The sequence below is a fragment of the Monodon monoceros genome, unplaced genomic scaffold (assembly GCF_005190385.1).
Source record: "Monodon monoceros isolate NGI ecotype Baffin Bay Population unplaced genomic scaffold, NGI_Narwhal_1 Super_Scaffold_12, whole genome shotgun sequence".
Lineage (NCBI taxonomy): Eukaryota > Metazoa > Chordata > Mammalia > Artiodactyla > Monodontidae > Monodon > Monodon monoceros.
Window position 1 is genome coordinate 48085935 of NW_021703768.1, and position 23782 is coordinate 48109716.

General features: G+C 40.2%; 1 protein-coding gene and 1 non-coding gene across 4 annotated transcripts in view; both read right to left on the reverse strand.

The window, feature by feature from the left end:
* Window positions 1-23782, reverse strand: part of ELOVL7 (ELOVL fatty acid elongase 7) — a 71634-nt gene that overhangs the window by 18592 nt on the left and 29260 nt on the right. For 2 of the 3 annotated variants that reach the window (XM_029216415.1, XM_029216416.1), the window contains one exon: window positions 5435-5532. In XM_029216415.1, coding sequence (XP_029072248.1) covers window positions 5435-5498 — 64 coding nt within the window. In that variant the 5' untranslated portion in view covers window positions 5499-5532. Of the gene's footprint in view, window positions 1-5434; window positions 5534-23782 lie in introns of those variants that run through there. The other variant, XM_029216417.1, reaches the window with a different exon arrangement.
* Window positions 18914-19021, reverse strand: LOC114893547. The gene has a single exon (XR_003792964.1). It is a non-coding gene; the product is annotated as a U6 spliceosomal RNA (small nuclear RNA).

A 23782-nucleotide genomic window follows, 5' to 3' on the forward strand; every position in this document is an offset into this window, starting at 1 on the left:
ACTATGCAATATAAGAAAGCTATTTAAAGTCTTTCCACAAAAAGTGGGGAAAGGCTACCAGAAATGCTAGGTTAAACAAACAAGTGCCTTTCTGCATGATTTCTTAGTGCTTCATGTTTGTTGTGAATTGCCAAGATGAGAATGGTGGTATGCAGCATTCCCCAAACTTACTTGGCCATGTAGCCCTGTTTTTTTGTAGAATACTATTTAACACCTTGTGGAACTAACATTCTGTGGAGCACCGTTTAGGAAAGATAGCCCTTCGCCAAAATAAATTTATAAATGACGGATTTTTTTCCATCAGTGGGTAATCCAAACCTTAAATATATGAACATCATAAACCATATTAATAGGTCAAGTTTTTATCTCTAATGAAATAAAGACTTAAAACCAATACTAAAAGAAGGCTTCTGGAAGAATGTTAACAATATCACCTTCAGATGGGGACAATATGGGTGATTTTTATTTTTTTCTTTTTCTTTATAAGGAATTTTAAATGTTTCTGTTATTAATGGACATCACGGGCATGATGGAAAACTAGTTTTTTGGGCTTTTGTTTTTGTCAGCAAAGGAATTCCTGAATCAGAAATATTTTATTGTACTCTTTCATTAGCTCAGTGGTGGCAGGGGAGGGGGGAAGGGGTGGTACGCGGGTATCAAATGACATCATATTTCTGTTCTTCTGCTGGTAGCAGTAGGAGAAACAAAAAGCCAGGAAACGCATGCTGGGCTGGCTCATTTTATTTAAAAATGATTTAAATAAATCATTTTTCCTGTAATTTAACATTTTAAGCACACACCTTTTTTTAAGAATCCTGAGTGTGACTTTCCAGTTCTACAGATTTTTTAAAAAATCTTATCTTTTAGGAAAAGCTAGCTAATTTAATTTCATATTATTTTCAAAGCAAATAACAGAACAAAACACCAAGCTTTTTCATCCTATTTCAGTCTGCGCTCTGATCCTGGCTCTCACATAACTGACTTGTTATGTGACCTGAGGCCACCGACTTAACTTCTCTGTGCTTAGTTTCCTCATCTGTGAATTGGGCATAAAACAGCAGGTAGCTGAGAGAGGATTTAGTGAGTTATTTTGAGTAAAGAGCCTGGCACAACCTCAAATTGCTCAGTAAGCACGGCTACTATTATTTCAGCAGATCTCAGTTTTGTCAGCACAGCAGAATCACCTCTGGAATATCTATAAACCAGATAGCAAAAAAAAAAAAAAAAAAAAAACTCGGCATGGGTCCCAGGCATCTGTATGTTGAAAAAAGCTGCCATCAACGTTTTAAACCAGGGCTTCAGTGCTTCCTTCACCTACACTGAGGTCCTCAGTACTCCTCACTAGGTGCTCTGCAATAATCTTTTATGTGATTTCCCTGCCTCCTGACCCAATCTGCTATGTCTTGTCTCTATACAACTGCCAAATTCACTTTCTAGAAGTAAAGCTTTGCTCAGATTATTCCTCTGCTTAAATTAGCTCTCCCTGCTGAGCGAATAAAATTCAAAGTCCTAATATGTCCACGACTTTGATGACTGCTCACTGTTCCTGCCTTCTCTCTTGGCAACAGTGATACCTTTCTGAATAGGGAGCCCACTTCTATGTGAGGCAGGAGGTTCCTGGTGATGAGACGTCTACAAGCCAGGTGTGGCTGGTGACTCCATAAGGAGGTTGTAGAGGGGGCTGCTCGACAATGTTTAAAGTTAATTCTGCCTCAGTCTGTGATCCCACAAATTACAAAAGAATCAGGGGTCAAGTGAGCTCTGTTTTCCCTAGAGAGGGAGGGAGGGTTTCATGTACCTTGTATTTAGCATCGGAGTTGGGCTTAAGTGTTATGAGCAGAACCAAGATAAAGGCAGAGGATGGGAGGGCAGGCTGTCTGAGAGCCCATGACCCAGTGATTACCAAAGTTCTGACTTATTACTAGCCCGATAATGCTTTTCTAAGAGCGTTCTAAAGAGAGAGAGTACAGGAGAGTACAAGGGCCACATACATAGAATATTAATGAACTTTTCCACCAACTATTGTAAGAGTGTGTTCACTTCTTAAGTAGCATGTACTAGCTCAAAGAGTAAAGCCTTTTAAAGGTATAAGCACCAATAAGATGAAGAAGCTGGAAGGAAAAGCAAACATGTACCTCTCATACTTTGTGAAGTACTAAAGGTTCAGAGTGGCAGCAAATCTTACTCAGACATTGTCTTCTTGCAAAAAAATCACAACTATGTCTGAAAAGTCATCATCATTATTATCCAAATGCAAGGAAAGTTGCTTTTCAAACATTAAAAATGTTATAGGGCTTCCCTGGTGGCGCAGTGGTTGAGAGTCCACCTGCCGATGCAGGAGACACGGGTTCGTGCCCCGGTCTGGAAGATCCCACATGCCGCGGAGCGGCTGGGCTCATGAGCTATGGCTGCTGAGCCTGCGCGTCCGGAGCCTGTGCTCTGCAACAGAGAGGCCACAACAGTGAGAGGCCTGTGTACCACACACACACACACAAAAATGTTATAGCATTGTTTCAAGGTTTGACATCTCATATCTAAGAATCACAATAAACCCTCTTATGGCTTAAGTATTAATTAAACTGTTTTTAAATTCTGTAGCTGTGGAATTTTCCACATGAAATAACTATGCATGACCCCCACTTCTCTAGCAATCAGAAAACCAAAGAATATCATTAAGTTTTCCAAAGTCTACTCAGGATTAGGGCCAAAGCCAAGAATACGCTTGAAATTCTTGGCACTTGATCATGGGCTCAGACCTTCAGAGGGTAGGCAAAGTAAAACTGGACTAAGATGGCCAGAAATGATTCCTAATGGCTCTCAGAGATCGATACCACACTAAGCAGAAGGAAAAAACCTCTCCGGTTACACGCGATAGTGTTCTCATAAAGTTATAAATCTCAACACAAAACATTTTAACCCTTCTGGATTTTGACAGGAAAAGAAAATGTGGAGAAACTTTTTAAAAAAATGATATGCTATATTAAAAGTGTTTGAAGATGGAAATGCTCTATCAGTCATCAACCACCACCACCGGTTGTGTAGGGATATTTCCCAAACAACAGAGCATTTTCATGCGTATTGTCTGGTAGCTGGTGGATACCATTCTCATCTCTGTTTTGCTAACAAAGAAACTGAAACCCACAGACAATAAATACTTTGTTCAAGATCACCTAGCTGGTTCACAGTAGTGTCAGAACTTAAATCTAGGTCTTCTCACTACACACTCCTACCCTTCCTCTTCTCTCAAGACTTTAAATTAGCTTAGCTTCAGATAGGTACCATCACCTGCCTCTTTCTCTCCTCCTCCCTGCACTGTTTGCAACACTGCTTCCAGGGTTCTCCTTGCCTCTCCCTAACCACCTCCACCCCTTTGTCGTTCCTTTTTCTGACCTAATATTACTGGGCTTTCCAATGTAAGTATTCCTAATAAAAATAAAGTGTTGACCCATGAATAAAAGTGGAAGTGGAATTCAGAAGTAGTTCATCTTAAAACATTTTATACTTCTAGCACTATATAGATACTCATCATCGTCTGAGTTAGGATATGGATTACCTGAATCTCTTGGGTTCCTGCAACTGGGATTGTTAATAGCAAGAGTTGGATAGTAAGGGATCTATTCTTCCAAATGGGTCTATTTTTAAAAATGTACCCAAATCTACTTGGTTTTCAAGGTTAAATCGTGAGAGTTCAGGTAGCAAGTTACACCTCTACTTTGAAAAGAAATTAAAATATTCATATTTTTTTAAATAAATAAAAATAAAAACCATTAGAACAAAACAAAAAAATTAGTTTTTAAATTACTGAATTTATGAGAACTACTGTAAACCTTCAGAGAAAGATGACCTCTAAAGAAACCTACAATTCTCTGCACCATACATAAGTTGAAAAACTAAGAAAAAAAATGAGAAAATATAAAAACTCCCTTAACTCTCCATTCACCAGAGTGAAGCTTCTTTATTTACGGGATCTCTTTCAGGTCCTTGGCATTCTTCAGGGGCAAAACTGTTAGGACCTTTTTCAGTGAAATAAGATTAGTCTTCGGTAGTCTACTGAGAAAGACAGCAATCATGAAACAGTGTATCTTTCCTGAAATCAGTGTAAATTGGAATATAATTTCAATTGTGGTAGGTATCAAGAGGTGACACTTTTCCTCCTGGATCTGGTGAACATGTGATTTCTAATTAGTTCTAAGAACTAATCTGAAGTGGTGATGGTGGTGAATATGTGGAAAGTAAGTCAAATGTGAAATGTCAGAATCCTAATCCTAATCAGGAAACATAGGTTCTAATCTTTTCTGCTAACAACTGACCATGACGTTGGGAAGGTCACATCTCTGGGCCTCAGTTCCTCCAACTCTAACATGAGGAGGTAGCTTTCATGATACCTAAGTCCATCTCAGCTCTAAAATGTGCTGATTCCTATCTATTTAAAAAAAAAAAATTACCTTTGTTATATTATTAACACATTTCGTAGTAGTTATAAAAGCAACATACATTTGTGTGGTTTAAAAACATCCAGACAGGGCTTCCATGGTGGCGCACTGGTTGAGAGTCCGCCTGCCGATGCAGGGGACGCGGGTTCGTGCCCCAGTCCGGGAAGATCCCACATGCCGTGGGAACGGCTGGGCCCGTGAGCCATGAGCCGCTGGGCCTGCGCGTCCGGGGCCTGTGCTCCACAACGGGAGAAGCCACAGCAGTGGGAGGCCCGCATACCGCAAAAAAAAAAAACAAAAAACATCTAGACAGACATAGATAAGGAAATAGAAATTACCCATAATCCTACCACACAGAGATAACTGCTAACCCTCACAAAAAAAATACATGTGGTGTTTTATAAGCTGCTTTCATTTAATCTATTTTAAACTTCTTGCTATGGCATTAAATGTTCTTCAACAACATTGATTTTTACTTTTCTAATGGGCAAGGGGAGAATTACTCTGGTCCTTCTAGAATTACTCAGGGGTTACCCTAGGAAACGTTCCCCATCCTTTCTGATACGCCCCTGGGGGCTGCGGCCCTTCCCACTCAAGAGTCATCCTGGACAGAGTCATTATTGGCAGTAACTGTTATTTCCCTTAGGAGCATTAGGGCAGAATCAAGCCTAAGAGCCCTGTGCCTCCAAAATCACTTCTAATGGCTACTGGGTTGGAACGTACCATCATTTATAAACCAGTTCCCTTCCTTGGATATTAAAGCTATCTTCACTATTATAAACATCGTAATGAACATCATCTGTGTACCTCTATCTTTGTACATATCTTCAGTGAAATCTTTGACACTTCATTAACTAGTAATAAAAATCAATATGTGGGGTGTCAGTGAGGGAGTGTTAAGTTGCAAAGTCTCTCGTTCTGTTTCAATGAAATCCTATTAAATATGGGAATCTGACAGGAAAAAGAAGTATGAGCCATAGTTAAGAAATTTGGTTACTTACCAGCATCTTTGATCCAATTACCATAAAGACGCACGGTCCTCGATGTAAGATCGCTGAAGGCCATTTTCCACAGGATTTACTCGCCCTTACAATGGGTTCTTCAGTAAAACAAAAAAGAGATGTGTTTATGATCTATGGATGCAAATAAAGCCAAGTTTCTACTAATACAATATTAAAAATGTTAAAAATTTAATAGGAATAACTGGCAAAACAACAAACTTACTGAGGGTAAATGCATTAGTGAACCACATTAAACCCTGAAGCAGTTGCAAACATTTAAGACTTTTCATCATAAGGACAATGCTTAATTCACTCAAAAAGCTGATGTTCTATGTACGAGATGCAAAAGGAGTAGGTGATTCTAAGAACTGTCGTAGGAGCATCTATCTCCCTTTATGAAAACAATATAGGTCAGGAATGGACTGTACCTCCCATGGCAATGTTGAAGTAAAAACCCATTAGAAAGTCAAGATGACAAACTTTCAGAAAAGATACTCTGATCCAGACTTTTTTTTTTTTTTTTTTTTTTTTGCTGTACGCGGACCTCTCACTGTTGCGGCCTCTCCCGTTGCGGAGCACAGGCTCCGAACGCGCAGGCTCAGCGGCCATGGCTCACGGGCCCAGCTGCTCAGCAGCATGTGGGATCTTCCCCGACCGGGGCACGAGCCCGCGTCCCCTGCATCGGCAGGCGGACTCTCAACCACTGCGCCACCAGGGAAGACCTGATCCAGAATTCTAGCTGACCTTCAGGCGTAAGAAGATCTTCTATATTCAAGTGTTTATAATTTAATTGAAATAGAGGTAGAGAGAGGGAGGAAAAGATCTACAAGAGCCAAGGAGAAGTTGCCTAGTTTATCTGGACTGATGACAAAAACAGCTGGAAAAAGAAGTCTTTTGAAAAAGAAGGCCAATGAGGGAAAACTAGCTCTATCATGTATTAAAAGATATTCTAAATATTCAGTAATTAAAACAGTGTGACACTAGCACATGAAGAGGCAAACCAATGGAATAGAACAGAACATCCAGAAACACACCAAAAACTTTGGGGATTTTAGTACCATATTTCATAAATTCTAAGATGTACACTTTCCCAAATTTTAACATCTCTGAAAACAGCACACACCTTACAAAGGAATGGTGCATCATAAAATGAATAGTAGGTTTGATTTCAAGTCATATGGTGGGAAGATGAAAAGTTCTAGAGATAGCTGTGGTGACAGTTGCACAAAAATGCAAATATACTTAATGCCATTGAACTTTACACTTAAAAATGGTTAAAATGTTAAATTTTACATTATGTATATTTTACCACAATACAAAATAAACCCTCTAGGTCTGCAACAGAAAAATTCAGACTTTATTCTAGCATTCTAAGATAAAGACATTTTAGAATATACATATATAAAGTATATATGTATTTTTTAAAGACATATCGTATATGATAAAGGTGACAATTCAAACCAGTAGGCACTGAATTACCAGCAATTACTGAGTAAATGGTATGGTACAACTAGATAGTCAACTGCAAAAAACAAGTTGGATCCAAAAATTATACTAAAAACCAAGATAAACTCCAATATATCAAAGATTTAAGTAAAAATTTCAAAGAACCATGAAAGTACTAGATGACAACAGGGAGAACACTTTTATAACCTTGGAGTAGAAAAACTCTTTTTTAACTTTGAATTAAAATCCATAAAACATAAGAGAAGACTAACAAATTTAACCATATGAAAATCAAGAAGAAGAAAGGAAAAAAACCAAATGACAAACAGAAAAAAAATATATGTTCAATTTAAAATACAGACAAGTGCTACTCTCCCCCATATATTAAGAGTTCCTAGAAACTGATGAGAAAAAGACCTATAAGCCAAGAAAAAAATGGGCAAATTTCACAGAAAAGGAAATACAAATGGCTATTAAACATACGAAAAGTTGCTTAACTTTAACCATAGTAAGAAATATACGGGGCTTCCCTGGTGGCGCAGTGGTTGAGAATCCACCTGCCAATGCAGGGGACACGGGTTCGAGCCCTGGGCCCATGCGCCACAACTACTGAGCCTGCGCTCTACAGCCCGTGAGCCACAACTACTGAGCCTGCGTGCTGCAACTACTGAAGCCTATGTGCCTAGAGGCCATGCTCTGCAACAGGAGAAGCCACCGCAATGAGAAGCCCGGGCACCACAACAAAGAGTAGCCCCCGCTCGCCACAACTAGAGAAAACCCACGTGCAGCAACAGACTCAACGCAGCCAAAATTACAATTAATTAATTAATTAATTATTTAAAAAGTTTTAAAAAAAGAAATCTACAATATTTTATTGCATTGGATGGACTAAAGTCCAAAAATTTTTATCAATCAGATGGGCCAAAATCCAAAAATGTGTTCACTCTGTTGGAAGGACTGTGGGAAACTCATACCTTGTTGGTGGGAGTGCAAATTAGTATAACCCTTGGTGCAATTTGGCATTATCAGTAAAAAAATTATAAACGCATAATTTTAAACCAGCAATCCTATTTCTAGAAACTTCTCCTATAGAGATATATGCACATATGCTCAATGACATATATTCAAGCTTAATCATTGCATCAGTCAGTAAGAGCAAAAGACTGGAAACAAGCCAAATGTCTATTAAAAATGGACTGATTGGTTAATGATGATATGTCTAACACCAGGAAATACCATGCCATTGTAAATAAGAATGAGGAAGCTTTCTGTGTGCTAACATGGAAAAATATCCAAGATAAATGTCTATGTGAAAAAAGCAAAGGAAGGGACAGATTCTTTTATATATATATAAATTTATTTTATTTATTTATTATTTTTGGCTGTGTTGGGTCTTCGTTGCTGCCCACAGGATTTCTCTATTTGCGGCGAGCGGGGGCTACTCTTCATTGCAGTGCGCAGGCTTCTCATTGCAGTGGCTTCTCTTGTTGCGGAGCACGGGCTCTAGGTGCGCAGGCTTCAGTAGTTGTGGCTTGCGGGCTCTAGAGTGCAGGCTCAGTAGTTGTGGCACACAGGCTTAGTTGCTCCGCGGCATGTGGGATCTTCCTGGACCAGGGGTCGAACCTGTGTCCCCTGCATTGGCAGGTGGATTCTTAACCACTGAGCCACCAGGGAAGCCCAGGACAGAATTTTTAAATGACTACCTTTTATACAGAAAAGGTAGAAAGGAATAAGAATATAAATTTCCATTTATATATATTATCATACAAGGAACTCTGAAAAGATATCCATGGGGAAGGGATCGGGGTACAAACTGGGCCGAAAGGATGGAAGGAAGACCTTATACTGTTTGGGTCTTGACTCATGTGACTATATTACCTATACAAAAATAAAGAGTTAAAGTATTTTAAATAAACAAACAAAAAAGAATGGAATCAGCTGCACTTTTGCTGGGACATTGTTGCTTGAACACCCATACACACTTGCACATAAACACAAAAGAGGGATTTTAATCTTAATGCCTCAAGGATCTGTCTACTCCAGAGGACCTCTCCAAGTCCAGGGTGGTATCTCAGCATGGCCTCTGATCTGATACATCCAGTGTCCTCAAGCTGAGTTCAGACTCAAATTAGCTACGGTGATGCCAGGAACTTGCCAGAGTCAGCCTGGACTCTGGTTTTCCTGGGGATGATTTCTGTAGTGAAGGTGTGATATGGGGGTAGGAGCAGAAGCTCTGGGATTGCAAAGACCTTGGTTTGAATCCCACCACTGACTAGCTGTGTGACCCTGGGCAAAATTAAAGTTCAATTTCCTTATCTGTAAAATGGCAATTCTACAACCTACCAAGATAAAATAAACTCACAGAGTTGTTTGGAAGACTCTGTGAGATAACATATATGTATAAAGTTTAGAGCACAGAATCTGATAAAGAATGAATATTCAATCAAAGTCAGACATTATCATTTGTAGAGATAAGCTGTACCAATTTAAATGGAAAACATCCAGCCAAACTCAGTTGAATGGCAGTATATGGCACAAATCTAGAGAAAAGTCTACTACTTTCATTATAAGAGCTGGTATGTCACAAATTATAAATGATTCTTCCCTTGATGTTTTCCAGTGGTTTTGGTAGGAGTGCTTTAGACCACGATAAAAGCTACTTTCCAGCTCACCTTAACTACTGATGCAACAGACCTCGAGCCATTATTCTCATAATTAAACTGCCAAAATAATGCTGTTTAAATTATTCAGAATCAGAGTGAAAGATTCTACTTTATAGGGCATATGGTGGGCTTACATTTCAAAGTATTAAACTGTTTTCTGTGCAAGCCCTGCCTCCTCTTTTCCCTCCACTCATTCCACATAGGCCATTTCCTCTCGCCAGCCCTCACTAAAGCACGAAGCCTCAAAGAAACCACAGTCTAATGCAGTTCAGTAATATTCACAGGCAGCAAAGAGAGCTGGCTTTTCTAATCCAAAAGACTATACAAGACTGAGATGCAGGAAGAGGGAGAATGTCGTCAGAGGAGTAACTCACATGGGGGTGGGGGAGAGAGAGGAGGGAGAGACAGAAGTAGATGCCCTTCAAGCAGGTGAAAGGGCGGACTGGAGAGGCAGGAAAGGGATCTGTTGTCTCAGGCTTACTGGAGTGGAACTCTCTCACAGATCCTTTCCTCGTAAATAACCTGCCATCCAACAGTCCTTAACCCTTGTGGGCCCACCAGAAGAGAAGGAACCTGCGTAATTGTGTAGGGATGGGGCATGAAAAGAAACCTGATCCATTTAGCTTGTTGGAACTAAACAAACTGCTGAGAATTTCCTTATAAGCTGGGACAGTGATGGACTGGACGCCAATATTACATTATAGGGACTAGACTAGAAAACTGTTGATAAATAAATTGGGGGCAACCTGAGTTGTCCTATAAATACAGTGCTACCCCCGGGCTAGAGCCAGGCATATCTCCCCCGTCCCAACCCAGACCTCCCCCCTTAACAGGGACCCTTGATTGCTAGGCAACGGTACATAGATATGGGGAGAAACTTATTCTATGTGGTGAAGGTACAGAGATATCTTCTAGCTGACAGCAGAACTAGGACCTTAATAACTGATTTTAAATACTCAATGGCATAAAATTTCAGATCTGGAGATGCCAGAATAGTCAGGGCTCCATGAATGTGAAGCAGAGACTTAAAACTCAAAAACAGTAGACAAATGACCAAACCTTCACTATGGGTGGAAGAGACAGGCAGGTGCTACAGGGGAAGAGAAAAAGGCTCCCTGCCAGAGCTCAGCCCATTTCCAAAGGCGTCAAATGCATGGGGCAGGATTAGAGTAAACAGGAGCTCACTGACGGGGAACTGGTGCTGCTAACCCATGAATTCCACTCCTTGTTTTGGACAGTATCACATGGCAACTGGACCACTTGGTAAAGAAGGGACTTAGGGACTTCCCTGGTGGTGCAGTGGTTAAGAATCCACCTGCCAATGCAGGAGAAACGGGTTCGAGCCCTGGTCCTGGAAGATCCCACATGCTGCGGAGCAACTAAGCCCGTGTGCCGCAACTACTGAACCTGTGCTCTAGAGCCCGCGAGCCACAACTACTGAAGCTCACGCACCTAGAGCCTGTGCTCTGCAACAAGAGAAGCCGCCACAATGAGAAGCCCACTCACCACAACGAAGAGTAGCTCCGGCTTGCCACAACTAGAGAAAGCCCACGTGCAGCAACTGAAGACCCAACGCAGCCAAAAATAAATAAACTAATTAATTTTTTTTTAAAAAGGGACTTAATCTGCCCAGACTAGCTTCTTTAGACCTATATTAAAGATGTCAAGTTGAGAAATGTGCCTGACACCTACAGCTTACCTGGAAACTCTTCAAAGCCACATAAATGCTAACACCAGGACACAGAGTGAGCTTGAGGAATCTGATCACTTTGAGATCTATCTCAACAGGACTTACAAGGCAGCACTTAGCTGGGAGGACTTCTTGCTGGAATTTACTCAGATGGGGACATGACCTTAGGGTTGCCTGTGGTGGGAAGGACCTGGCAGGAATCCAGAAATCAAAAACCATGGCCAACCATTTACAGGTGAACCCTCATGTAAAAAGATTTGTCCAAACCCTGCAAACTACGCTGGGACATTCTCCCTGAGGGAAAGGAGGATAGAGGCAGCGTATGGCTTTCCTAGCAGGGCCCTATGATTTTCCCTTTCTCTTTTGATGTTTGGGAGGTTCTGGGCTCCCCACTGATCTCTGCTTTTTAAATCAGACATCAGGGACAAAGCTGCAAGAACACTTCTGGCTAGCCCCAGATGCTGCTCGGGGACACATAAACTGAAATGAGCTAAGGCAGGTACCAGCAGAGGGATGGAGGTCTGTAATGGAAATAGGGCAGCAGGGTAAGAACAAAACAGCTGACCTGCCTAAGTCTGGGGGAAGGGGATCAGAAACTTTTAAATGTATTAAAATGTGAGCAATGACTATAAAGTGATCATTTGTTTGTTTAAACCAGGGTTTTTCAACCTCATCTTTCTCCACATTTTGGCCAAACAATGCTTAGTTGTGGGGAGCTGCCCTGAGCAGTGCAGGACTCTTAGCATCAACCCTGGCCTCCACCCACCAGATACCAGGAACACCCCTTCCCCAGCTGAGACAACCAAAAAGGTGTCCAGAAATTGGTGAATGTCCCCTGGGGGGCAAAGTCATCCCTAGTTGAGAAGCACTGGTTTAAAGTAAACTACTGACATTTTTTCATCTAAATAAAAGTAGTTTGCTTCAGGGTAATCACTTTGGCAATTATATATTTATTTCAGTGATACTGTTGTTCAAAGCAGTTTTTGAGCTTTTCTTTACAAATCAACATCAGAGTTTTTCAGAATTTCATTTAATAGGCTTTAAGGAAGAAAAATCTTTGTCTACTGCTTCTAAAAATCAAGCTCATAACTAATCATAAGAATGGTTTTGAAGGTAAACGGATCAAGCTGAGCTACATATTGATAAGTGGGGGTGGGAATAGGGGAAGTGGAGGTGGGATTATCATAATTTACTAAGATTTTCAACTTATGGTTTGTAAATTGCAAAGGAACAAATCCAGAAATGTTTAGGGCTATGGCAATATTACTGGAATAAATGTAGAGTAGCCTGAGGTAACTATGTGGGAAGTGTACTTTCCAGCATATTATCCTAAATCCTTTTTCCCTTTTTCATTTATTATGAACGCAAATTAAAGAAAGTAAATCTAGAACATGAACAGACTCGGTGAAAAATTATTTCGTACAGATTTTCAATTTTATTAATTACTATATACATGTGTGTACTGCAATTACACGTACACACACACACACACACACACACACACAGCAGAAACAAAAAACATGTCATGTTCCTTACACTTACCATACAGGATTTTGTGTTTTATTTTAATGCTTCACATACATATATGAACTTGTGTTTCTCTTTGGTATTTCCTTTATCAGCTAGGTTAATGCAAATCGCCTTGGGAATGAAACACAACATAGAAGGCAAAAACCCAGAAAGTTTAATCCTAGATTCTGAGTTATAAAAGCTTAGGTACTTAGCCATACAGAAGAACTCAAGGGCATAGACAAGAGATCTAGGAGGAAACCTCTGAGGTTTCCATGCCTCCTAGCACAGAAGAGCATGCTTCAGGCTTGGGAAGGGAGCAAGTCAGAGGGAAAGCAATTAGTGCAGATCTCAGAGAAAAGGGCAATAAGCCCTGGTGAGGTGCCAAGTAGTATTATGGAAACAGAGGAGAAGGGGTCAGGCTCTGCTGCATGGGTAGAGCGGGAACAGGTGGCTGATGGGGCCTTAGGCATCCATAGAGAGTTACTCTTGCTCCAGCGTGGTGCAAGGGCAGCAGAAAGTCTTCTGAGTACACTCAATAGATGTGGAAGTGTTGCAGAAGAGCTGTAAAAAATGAAGGAATCATGTAGCTTAGCAACAACACAGACCTGTATGGACTAGTGGTCAAAGACCTGATAGGACCCTGGACATCTCAGGGGATGGCAGTGTGGACAGAGGCCATGGAAACTAAAGGACCCCTCCTTCTAACTTATACATAAGCTTTTTCTAACTTGCTGAGAGGTGATGGAGAGAGGGGTGGTCACATTTAGAGTTGACCGAAATAGGTTCCTACCATGCCCAAAGAATAAAGAAAGCTTTATTAAAATTAAAATTAAGCTATAACAAAATAAAATTTTGTTCTTATATGCTGACTTTGTCAAGGGAGGTTTGAAACCATTTACTTCAGGCATGGGATCAGGTCAGTACAAATTTTCTCTCTTCTATACCCCTAATACAAGTGGCTGTCAGACCTGGTTGATTGTCATAATTACCTAGACAGAGATTTGGATTCAGTTAGTATGTCTGCGGAGACTCTGATGATGGGCCAGGTTTGGGAACTTCTTAATACTGCATAAACCATTCTCTGACATGACAACACCCACAATATGAGGAATAGGCATGATTCATGACAAGGGGTTCAAAATGAATGTCACTAGGATATGATAAGGTATCTGGGTCAAGAAGGGCAGGAACAGGAGGTGCAATCAATATTGGAAAAGATTTCTCTGGTGATTCAAAATAATTTCAACAGATATGAAATCTGGGAGATCTTTGAGTCAGCATACACACCCAGAATGTAGGGAAACTAAACTCCTATTTCAAGGGTGAAATAAGCTTGAAGTTCTCAAGTATTTGTGAAAAGAGGAAATTACTGCTACATCTGAGGTCTTAGGAAGTTACAGAAAATTAGAATATAAGCCTTGTCTTTTAGGCAAACAAAATTGATCAACTCAAACATCAAATAAAGATACTAAACGCCTAACTTTCTGTTTTTCAAATGGGAATGTTATAGTATCAGGGACGATGCTTTCATTTGCAAATAACAGAACACAACTCAAATGGCTTAAGCAGTAAGAGGACGTGTTATCTCATAGAAAAAGGAGTCCAAAGGTAGGAAAATTTCTTCTGAAATTTCTGTTTTGTCATTTTTGTGGAAAAAGATGGTGACAGTCATTCCAAAATATCACATTCTCATACACCTTCTTCCAGCGTAGTAAAAGGGTCTTTTCTTTGTGTCTCTTTTTAGGAGGTTTAAAACCTTTCCCAATGCTCCCAGAGGCCCCTTAAACACCTCCTCCCAGGATTGTATCAAGTGCCCATATTTAAACCATGCACTGAAAAAGGATTGGGCCTGCAGTGGTTTCTACAGGGTAATTGGTATTGTGCCGGCTCCCACCCCGCACGTGTGGGAAAGCACATGGCTTCAGGGAGGAAGCAGGAGCCTGAAAAAGGCAGAAGACTGATTAACCCACGAGGAGGAAAGGGAGGTTAGCTTTGAGAAACAATGTTCGCTTAAATTGTGACTTTAGGTGATTACTCTGGAGTGATAGTTCAGATATGAACGAAGGTCTGACAGGGAACCCATCCATCTAAGTGCTCTCTGCTCACCCTGGTGATGTGTGTTCAGGATAGACTAATCTTGATTGTTTTGTTTGTTTAAACAAAACCTGATTAATAAGTTAAGCATGTTTTGCAACACCGTATAAGACTTTCTAGTGACTTTTACATGTCTGCTATTTGGAATTACCTTGTGCCACAGCCTCTTTGATGATACAGATAATATGCTGTAAGTCCATAAACACAGACAGCATAGAGTTGGACTCACACTTGCAATTGCTATTACCACTTCCACAAACTTAATGTTGTTCTCACGGGTATACAGCATGTTTGAGTAAAATGGGTGTTTCCCACTCCCAACAACAATGACATAGGAGTACATATTAACACTCTCTCTGTATGAATAGACTCAGATCTGCCCTTCAATCAGGTTTAAGAGCTCTACTTTCCATGTCAAGCAGGACCTCAAAACAAATATCCTTACCATCCCCTCCTTTCCTTACAATTCTATTATTTCATCTTGATTTTCACATCTTCACTTTCCCTTGAAAGAGGGACCTATTAAAATTAGATGCCTCCGGATAATATAACACTATATATGCATGACCCACCAGACTGGTTTACATTATATATATATATATATATATATATATATATATGTATATGTATATATATATTTATTTATGCACACACACATTATATACATTATTATATACATTAGATTACATTCCTGTTTTGGCTCTGAAACATAATCCTGACTCATGAGTATGTACGAGGCAGACAGACTTTAGTTTAGATATTCATTTAACAACCTCAACATGTTAATATGACAACTTGTTAGAAATGAAAGCATCCTAGAAACCAATGATATTAGCAGAAGGCCCCACTAGGAGATACAATTCATGTAAAACCTTTAGCAAAATGCTGAACACACTATTTATTGTGCTTACTATTACTCTTATGAAAACAGAGGGCTTCCCAGGCTAAACAGAGTAATCAGTGTCTTTGCCGCATCTCAGGTCCCAGGACAGCATTCTGTAATTGGAGAGACAAGGCCGACTCAGAGAAGAGTCAGAGAACATTTAGGGTAAATAAAGGACCTGCTTAAATCACCAGCAGCTGTAAACTCAGTGCTAGGCAGTAGGGAATAGGAGGATGAAAATAGGGCCCTGCCCTCAGGCAGCCTCAACATGTGGGAGAATTCTAGAAAATTCGATAAATCTGAGAAGAGAAAAGCATCTGAAAAACTGTACAAATTAGATGCCTCTGGAAACTATAACACTATATATATATGACCCACTAGACTAATAGACTAAAGAGACCACCAGGACCAATAGGACTCATTTTTCTGTTAGAAGAAGTGATAAGTACCTCAAGGGCAGTTTAATTCCTATTTGTAATCTAAGTCCTAGTACAATTCCTTGAGTAAAATGGGTAGGTGCTCAATAAATATCTGCTGAATTAATTTTGAAGTATAAACTCAGAAAAACAAGGCAAGGCAAGGGGGCCAGACCAAATACTCCATCCCTTAGGCCTTCTTCCCTACTTTGTTTCAAATGAATGAGATACCCCTCTCGTTCATTTTCTCTTCAAACAAAAAGTATTTTTTGAGCATCTGTTGTTGTGCAAGGAAGTGCTGAACAGGATACTTTTAAAATACGGTTCCTGAATTCAAACAACCTTCAGTTTGGAAGAAAAAATAAACACCTAAACAGATACCCAAAATGCAAAGCAGAATGCAGGGTCACGTGAACAGTTCACACAGACAACTACAGCCTCTCGGAATGAAGGTTCACATCTGGGACATGTGACCCAGAAGAAATGCATAATGGAGGAGAGCATATGAGCTGAACCTTGAGTATAATATTTCAATAGGCAAAAATGTGTGCACCTGGGACAGAGGAGAGGCGCACATCACAAGCAGAGGGACCTCCAGGGGAAAGTTCTTTCATTTGCTTATTCAACCAATATTCTTAAGTATCTGTTATAGGTCAAGCACTGCTTTAGGTGCCAGTGATATAGTAGGAAACAAAATCAAAACCTTGCCTTCACAAAATTATAGAAAATCTCCAACTGCGTTTCCAGAATGTTTGTTAGTCTGTTTTGATAATGCACAGAGTGAAAGAGGGGAACAATAGAAAGGTCAACACAGGAAAGGTAGATTCCAGGGTTGGTACTTGACTGTGGACGACCCAAAAGCCAAGCGAAAGAAGTTTTTAGACTTAACTCTGTTGACAAAGTAAGAGTCATTACAGGTTTCTCAACCGAGAAATATCTTAATCAAAGTGGTGCTTGAAAAGATTATCTGGGTAGCAGAGTCCAGGGCTGGGTGACTGAGGGTGTGGTTTGGAAGCAGGGAGAAAGACAATGCAGCGATTGCATTCTGTTGGGAAGAATCCAGCATAAGCATTGCTTCCTCTGAGATGCCACCCCTGATTCAATCAGTCAGGCTCAGGTGTACCACTAAGGTGTCCTCATAACAATTCATCTCATCTATGATAACACTTACTGCACAGTATTGAAAATGCCTGTTTATTAATTTTTATCTTTTCGCTCATCAAGAGGAAGAGATTAGGCCTAATTATCTTTGTGTTCCCAAGCGCCTAGACCACTGCCTGGCATGTAGCAGAAAATATTTGTGGCATGAAGTGAATAATCAAGTGTTATGGGTTGAACTGTGACCCTGAAAATTCATATGTTGAAATCCTAACCTCCAATACTCAGATGTGACCTTATTTGGAAATAGGGTCTTTGTAGAGGTAATCAAGTTAAAACGATATCATTAGGGTAGGCCCTAACCCAATATGACTGGTGTCCTTATAAAAAGGGGAAATTTGGACATAGACATGCATATAAGAACCTAATATGAACATGAAGATGACCATCTACCAATGAAGGAGAAAGGCCTGGAACAGACCCTTCTGTCACAACCTCAGCAGGGACTAACCCTGCCAACCCATTGCTTTTGAATTTCTAGGCTTCAGAATTGTGTGACAATAAATTTCTGTTATTTAAACCACCCAGTTTGTGGAACTTTGTTACAGCAGCACTAGCAAACTAATACAATAAGTGAAAATGTTCAGCCAACTTGGAGAACCACCCAGAATCAGAGCTCAGGATTAAGGTCATCATTAAATATAAATAAAGAGAGCTGATAACATGGGAGCAGAATACATTTCTGTGATAAATAATGCAGGAGGAAACATGGCAAAGGGCACCTTCTCAGTGAACACCCATATTTATAAAACAGAAAGAGAAGCCAGGGAAAAACATAAAGAAGCAACAGTCAGAAACCTGCAGAATAAAGTTGCCTGGTAGAACCTCCCTCCAAATAATGAAAAAAAAAGTAATATGAATCGTAAATAAATAAATAGCCACAAAACTTCACAGAAGGAACCAAATAAGGAAGGGACACAGACAAATGTTCTAAATTTCAAAAAATTTGTGGCCCAGGAAAGGCTCTGGAGCAGAGTAGCATCCATAGGACGGCAGAGCTCCTAACCCAACACAGCCTCTTCCCCAGCTGTACTGCTGTTGCAAAAGAGCCTGAGAACTTGCACAAGCACCCCCAAGTCTGAAGAGAAGCAAATGGACTAATCCTAGTCTTTCCCTTCTCCAGCTCGAGAAGGGAACAATAGAGAGACTCTGATGATGGGGGCCCCACACTCAACTGGTGAGCGGAGCAAGGCGCCTTAAAGGTGTCCCTTGGGAATGGCATACACCTTTAAGGTGGAGTGAATCTTGGTATAGATACTTAACAACACTTTAAAAGTGAGAATACAACCTGAGTATATGAGATGTATTTGGGTATACCTTATACCCAGAGATCTCATTCAGCCCTAAATCCCCTATCTACCAAGGCCTCAACCCCACCAAAAATGTTCCAAGTACACAACTACCTAGTCCCCCAAACAAACAGACAAAAAGTCAATTCATTAAATTGCAACTCATATTGGCTAGATACAGGAAAGAAAAGAATTTCATCACTATTCAGAACAAGAGTAATTTTTTTTCACACACACACACTGTATTTTATTTTTACAAGAGATAAATCAACTGACACCAAGCATTGTAAATGGATGACCACAACAAAAGCAACAATGATTGCAATTAAAAAATATGGAATGCTTCACAAATTTGCGTGTCATCCTTGCACAGGGGCCGTGCTAATCTTCTCTGTATTGTTCCAATTTTTAGTATATGTGCTGCCGAAGCAAGCACAAGAGAGTAATTCTTAAACTCTAATGTGCATTAGACTTTTCCTGAGATACTTGTTGAAAAGGCCTATTTCTAGGGCCTCCCCAGAAGGTGATCATATCATTCCAGGGGTCCTTCAATTACAGGTAGGGAAACACCGCTTGTTAACACAAATGGATTTTTAAGTGAGTGTTTTAGGTACTTAAGAAAATGAAATAAAGCATTTCTTACAGTATGAAGGAAAATGTTTTCGGGCAGAACAACAGAAGCAGGATGGTCCAGTCTGGGGCAGTGCCCCTAGGATTTTCGCTCTGCTATGTATTAATACTTAATACACGCCTTCATTTCACACTCATGGGTGAAGACAGTGACATTAGAACCCCTTCTGAAGGGGAAGAGAGAAGATGAATTCATTCATTCATTCCAGGCTTTTCACACATATGAGTTTTTCTAAGCCTACTTCTTAGCTATTGCCTACTGCGTATCTAAACATCTGCTTACATTGTAAAGCAATTATACCCCAATAAAGATGTTTAAAAAAAAAAAAAAAAGCAAAAAAAAAAAAAAAAAATCTGCTTAAAGAGATTCTGTAAGGAATTAATGATGTTAGAAATATTGTTCTGTCCAAAACTGACGATAGATTAGCCCATTATCATATACTACTATTCAGCTGAATCAATTATGGAATTATCCAAATTATATGCAATCCTACAGCACAGTATATATAACCAGTACTAGTGTTTCGCTCTTGTGCATTGGGATGTCCAGGTCAGTTTTTCACGGGTGGCGTTCTATCTGGTGGGCTGGACATTCACGCCAAACTGGTTGTCAATTATTTTGACACTCTATATTTGGTAGTCATCACACTGCATTTAATTTTATTTGTAGTCATGTTTTTGTTTTGTTTTGTTTTGTTTTTTGCGGTACGCGCGCCTCTCACTGTTGTGGCCTCTCCCGTTGCAGAGGCTCTGGACACGCAGGCTCAGCGGCCAGGGCTCACGGGCCGATCTTCCCGGACCGGGGGCACGAACCCGTGTCCCCTGCATCGGCAAGCGGGCTCTCAACCACTGCATCATCAGGGAAGCCCTGTAGACATGTTTTGCATCACTTAAAACTCTTGTAAGTTCTTGTGGAGTAGGGTGGGAGGGGTGTCTTATGCAAATTTATATCTCATACAGAACTAAACCAGGGGAGGGGAGGCAAAAAAAAAAATCCATGGTATTAATCAATCAATCAATCAAGTAAATGATCAGAGCTGATGTTTACATTTTGTTGCACTGGCTAGCAGGAAGATCCAATTTTCTCAGCTTCAAATTAAGTTAAAGCGTAAGGAAATAAGCCATATTTATCTGTAAATATCTCACATGACAAGGTCAACTTCTCAATTACTTACAGTTTAATTGGATTTATTTATGCGTTTTGCCTTTTACTGAGAGGCTGTACTTGATCATCTCAAAAGATTTCCTTTAATGGGATTTGATTCTGAAAAACTTGAGGAATGTGTTTTCATTAAAGGTCAGCTATACATTTTTTTTTCTTTTTAACTCTAGAAATAAGATTACTTGCATTTCACTCATTTGAATTGTGACCTTTTAATGAAATCCTCGTGGCTTGAAGGAATTCCCTTGACAAATAAACCACAGCGTGTGCAGCACCATCTTCTAGAACTGCCATGTGTCCAGGAATAAGAAAAGATAAGCCTGTTTTTATGAAAGTTAATACAGACGACTGTCAGTTGCCAAATTCTTGATCCTGTGAGACGTGTAGTGTTTGATGAATGTCTGAGTAAAGTGCCGTGTCTGTGGGCGTCGTGGTGTCCACCGCACCCTGTTGCGATGTGAAATTAAACAGAAACCTCAACGTGCCTACTGGTGTCTCAGTGTCACATGGAAGGAGGCCAGGCTCCACCTTTGGGGTACCAGGTGCTACCACCAGTTCTGACAGACTTAAAAACTTGAAATTCACTTCTGAGGGAAGACACTGAAATGCAGAATTGAGAATTGCTGGTTGGGGAGAAATAGCATTTAAGCTCATGAGTTGTGTTTGGAAATATTATGTATTATATAGTATAGAAGCTAGTATAGTTAAATTAGCTTTAGCTAATTCTGAGCTGTAGAGTCTGTGATCCCTCCAAATAAAATTTAGGAATATAACCTTGACTCATGCTTTTATTAAGTGTGTGATCTTACACCTCTCAGTCAAACATCATTCACAGAATTCTCGTAATGCTGAGGATAGTAACAATGAAGCCTCTTTTCATTACTCTGTAAAATCCTTTCCCAGCCACAACTGTCAACCTACCCTTCTAATGACCCTAGCTCTTCTTTATTCTCTTCTAAGAATGCTTCTCTATTTATCTAATCTCAATCTTAATCCAAGACAAGTTCTAGGAAAAAAGGAAAAATGAGAAACATAAATAACAAAAACTTAAAAGGAAAGAGCATAAAGTAGCAAAAGGAGCCTTGCCAATACGTTTGACAACAGAGAGCCAAACTTATTGTTTGGTATATATTTAATTTTCATCATAAGACATGTGTTGTGATAGGAGAAAGTTTAACTGTTGTGGCCTGCGTTGGTAAATCAATAACAACAGCGACAAGCCCCTGGCCATGCTGGGACACAATCCAAATGGAAAAAATAAGGGCTAGGCCTATGATAATGAAATAAGAGAGAGGGACTGTTCTTGAGTAGATCTGACACACTGTGATTCATCACGGTGGAGATTCTGGACCCTACTGTCTCTAAAGGGTGCTTGATGGAGGGTGTGACTGTTCTCAAACAACCACCCCTCTTGGTTAAAGGTGTCCTTGCTCACAGGAGCCACACGCAAAGGTTAGAGACCCCCCCTTTTGCTATACCCAAAGGCTTTTCCTGAGTTCTTATCTATGCTGATTTCCCTGCCATCCCACAATTCTGACTTCTTCCTTCCTTCCTGAAACCCTAACCTTGGCTGTCAGAACATAGCACTTTTCTAACTGGCCTCATGCCTTTCCATCGGTCAGCTCTTTATCATTTTGTTCTGCTGGTTCCTTTCTTCATGCTCCTGCACTGGGGCTTTCTTTCTCAATCTGTGGGATTTTCCTGTTATCTGCCTGCTCTTACTACTATGGTAATGACTTTCAAATCTACACTCTGAGCTAACCTTTCATGTATGCCAGAGGCCGCTATTTGCAACTGCCCATAAACATTATAACCTGGACATACCACTGTCACAGAAAACCTAACTAATCCCCAAAGGAACTCATCTTGCCCAACTTCTACTTTCCACCAGTTGGCTTCTTTATCCAATACCTACACCAATGTTAATGGCTTGACTTTTCTTCCAATATAAAACACCAGACTCATCTTTGACTCTGCTCTTTCATCTCTAACTTGCAAACTGCTACAAATTAATTTGATTTTTTTTTTTTTAGATGAAACCTTTCTCCACCATTTTCATGCTAACAACCAAAACTCCACTTCACCCTGTATTACTGCACCCAGGCTGGGACAACACCTGCCTCCATGCTTATTTCCTTTAGGTTCATGCTTAGGGTTGATATTATTACCAGAAAAAAAATCAGCCTCAAATACCACTTTTATTATATTTTCTCCCTCCTCAAGAACCTACAGTGACACCCCATTATAAATCACATCAAGTCCCAAGTTCTCAGCTCCGTTATCTGATTCCAGTTTACTTCCCACCACTCCCTACTCCTCTAACGTTAAAATCTTTCTCTCCCTCTCTCTTCTTCTCTCCCTCCCTTATTCCCTCTCTCTCTCTCTCTTTCCAGTAAGCTATTTCCCACCTGTCCTCTCCCCTCCCCTCTTAACCTCAAAAGTTATCAGCTGTTTGGTTTTGCTCCTATCACATTTTTTCTACTAACAGAAATGGGGACTTAGAAATTTCAGAGGCTGCTTGTTAAAAAACCATTAGTCTAGTTGTATAGTACACAAGGATTTGTAAAGAGGGGAAGAGGCAGATAAAACCGGACAGTTAGACTGAGGCTGAATAATGACTATCCCTAAGGGCAAGTGTGTCTTATTTATTTATTATAGCTCTCAGGTAAAAACACTGAAACAATTGTGAAATCACCATAAAGCATGAACAAGTAAAACAAAATACCAAGGTCTCCCTTGTGACCACTGTGTATGAGATTTGTAAGGACAAACACTTCCTGCCACGGGAACTCAGCCACTGTGTGTCTCAGATGAAAGCAGTTCCTTTGCTTTCATAAATTAACCAAGAGGTTCAAAAGCAAGATGGCAACAAGTTCTGCTAAGCAACTTCTCTGACAAAGGTCGGAAAGACTTTTCTCAGTTGCCCAAATCAACCCGTGCCAACCTGGAATGCTCATTATCAGGGATTTTTGCAGTTAAAAAGCTGCTTTTATTAAAGTTTTAAAAACTGGTACCTCTGAAAGGAATGCCCTTTTAATAATGAGTTAATAGAAGCGAGCAAATCTATGAAATGGGTTGGTTAAACCTTAAGCAGAAATTCCCAAGGAAGAAGCAAAACCACAAATGACAGTCAGCTATCTCATTAGACCTCAGTAGTTTTACTCAAAAACTGAAGAGGTATTAACAGATCCTGTGAGGAGATTTGCAGGGAGTTTTCTTGAAGAAAGAAAAGGGAGCTGACCCGGCATACCACAGGCAGTGCAACTAGGCACATCTGAAATCAACTGTTGCCTCGTCCTGAGGCAAGGGAGTAGGGCAAGCTGCTACCCAAGTTATCCAAGAGAATAACAACAGAATAACAACAGTGTCCACTTATCAAGGGCTCTGGGTCAGGTCCTGTGCTAG